Here is a 1219-nt window from a genome sequence, read left to right as displayed (position 1 = left end):
TACCAGAGGTCTTAGGGGGCAGGAGCTGGGGATGGGGGCAACAGAAAGGGAGCAGGACCACGGGGCAGGCAGGCGAGGACAAGCCCCCAGAAAGTCCCCCGCAGGGTCAGAGCGGCGCGTGCACGAAGCGGGAGGGAAGGTTGGAGGGAAGAACGACCGGAGGCTCCCTTACCTGATTTTCTCTTGGAACTGCCGTAGTCTCTGAAAAAGAAGCAACAACACACAGACATGGTTAGGGTCGTGCGGGGGCGCGAGGCTGCTGCGCTGCGGCTGCAGGGCACTCGCGGGCCGCTGCTCATGTGATTCCCGCTGCCGGCGAGCCGCGCGCTCCGCAGCCGCACGCACTGCGCGCCGCGCCAGCCCGCGGGGCCCCCGCCTGCTCCTGCCTCCCCTCCGGCCGCGACTCGGCCCGCCCCGCCCCGCCCGGCCGTCCCGCACCCCGCCCGCCCCGCCGCGGCTCGTGGGCCACTCGCGCCTTTACCAGGCACCTTCCCCCAAGCTCGGATTGGGGAGGACGAGGCAGGTTTCCAAGCACTTCATTAACAGGGAAACTGAGGCCCCAGGGAGTGGTCGCTAGAGCCCAGGCCCTGCAGCGCACCGGAAGCCTGCTCCCCACTCCTGCCAAACTTTCCCTCCCAGTGCTTTGACCACTCAGCCTTTAAAGTCACGATCGAAATGTTACCTCCTTCACCTGTCTTGCCTGACATCCTCCCCTTGCAGGCCCTGCAGTAATTATAGATTTGTGTGACCCTTTGAAGGAAGTCCGCCCCCACCCATGGGTCCCTGAGGTCACAATGTGCCTTGTTCCCTCCAACTGCACCCCTTGGCCAGGCAGTGGTGATGGACGAATAGGGACTGTAGGCTTAATGCTGACCTTCAGAAAGGCTCAGGCTGGGAACCGGAGGATTCAATAGGGGGTAGGCAGAGCATACTGCAGGAGAAGGCAATGGCACTCACTCCAGTACTCCTGCCTGGAAAATCCCATGGATGGAGGAGCCTGGAAGGCTGCGGTCCATGGGGTCGCTGAGGGTCGGACATGACTGAGCGACTTCACTTTCACTTTTCACTTTCATGCATTGGAGAAGGAAATGGCAACCCACTCCAGTGTTCTTGCCTGGAGAATCCCAGGGACGGGGGAGCCTGGTGTTGGACGCACAGAGTTGGACACGACTGAAGTGACCTAGCAGCAGCAGCAGCAGCAGCAGCAGAGCATACTGCC

General features: G+C 62.3%; 1 protein-coding gene across 1 annotated transcript in view; it reads right to left on the bottom strand.

Moving 5' to 3' along the window:
* The window catches only part of SH3PXD2A (SH3 and PX domains 2A), a 251731-nt gene that overhangs the window by 88109 nt on the left and 162403 nt on the right, over positions 1-1219 (bottom strand). The window contains exon 6 of the mRNA XM_010859596.1: positions 173-201. Within this exon, the coding sequence (XP_010857898.1) occupies positions 173-201 (29 nt within the window). The remainder of the gene's footprint in view (positions 1-172; positions 202-1219) is intronic.

Source organism: Bison bison, unplaced genomic scaffold (assembly GCF_000754665.1).
Source record: "Bison bison bison isolate TAMUID 2011002044 unplaced genomic scaffold, Bison_UMD1.0 scf7180017864456, whole genome shotgun sequence".
NCBI classification, from domain to species: Eukaryota; Metazoa; Chordata; class Mammalia; order Artiodactyla; family Bovidae; genus Bison; species Bison bison.
Note: the sequence above shows the minus strand (reverse complement) of the source record. Positions and strands in the feature narration are given on the sequence as shown.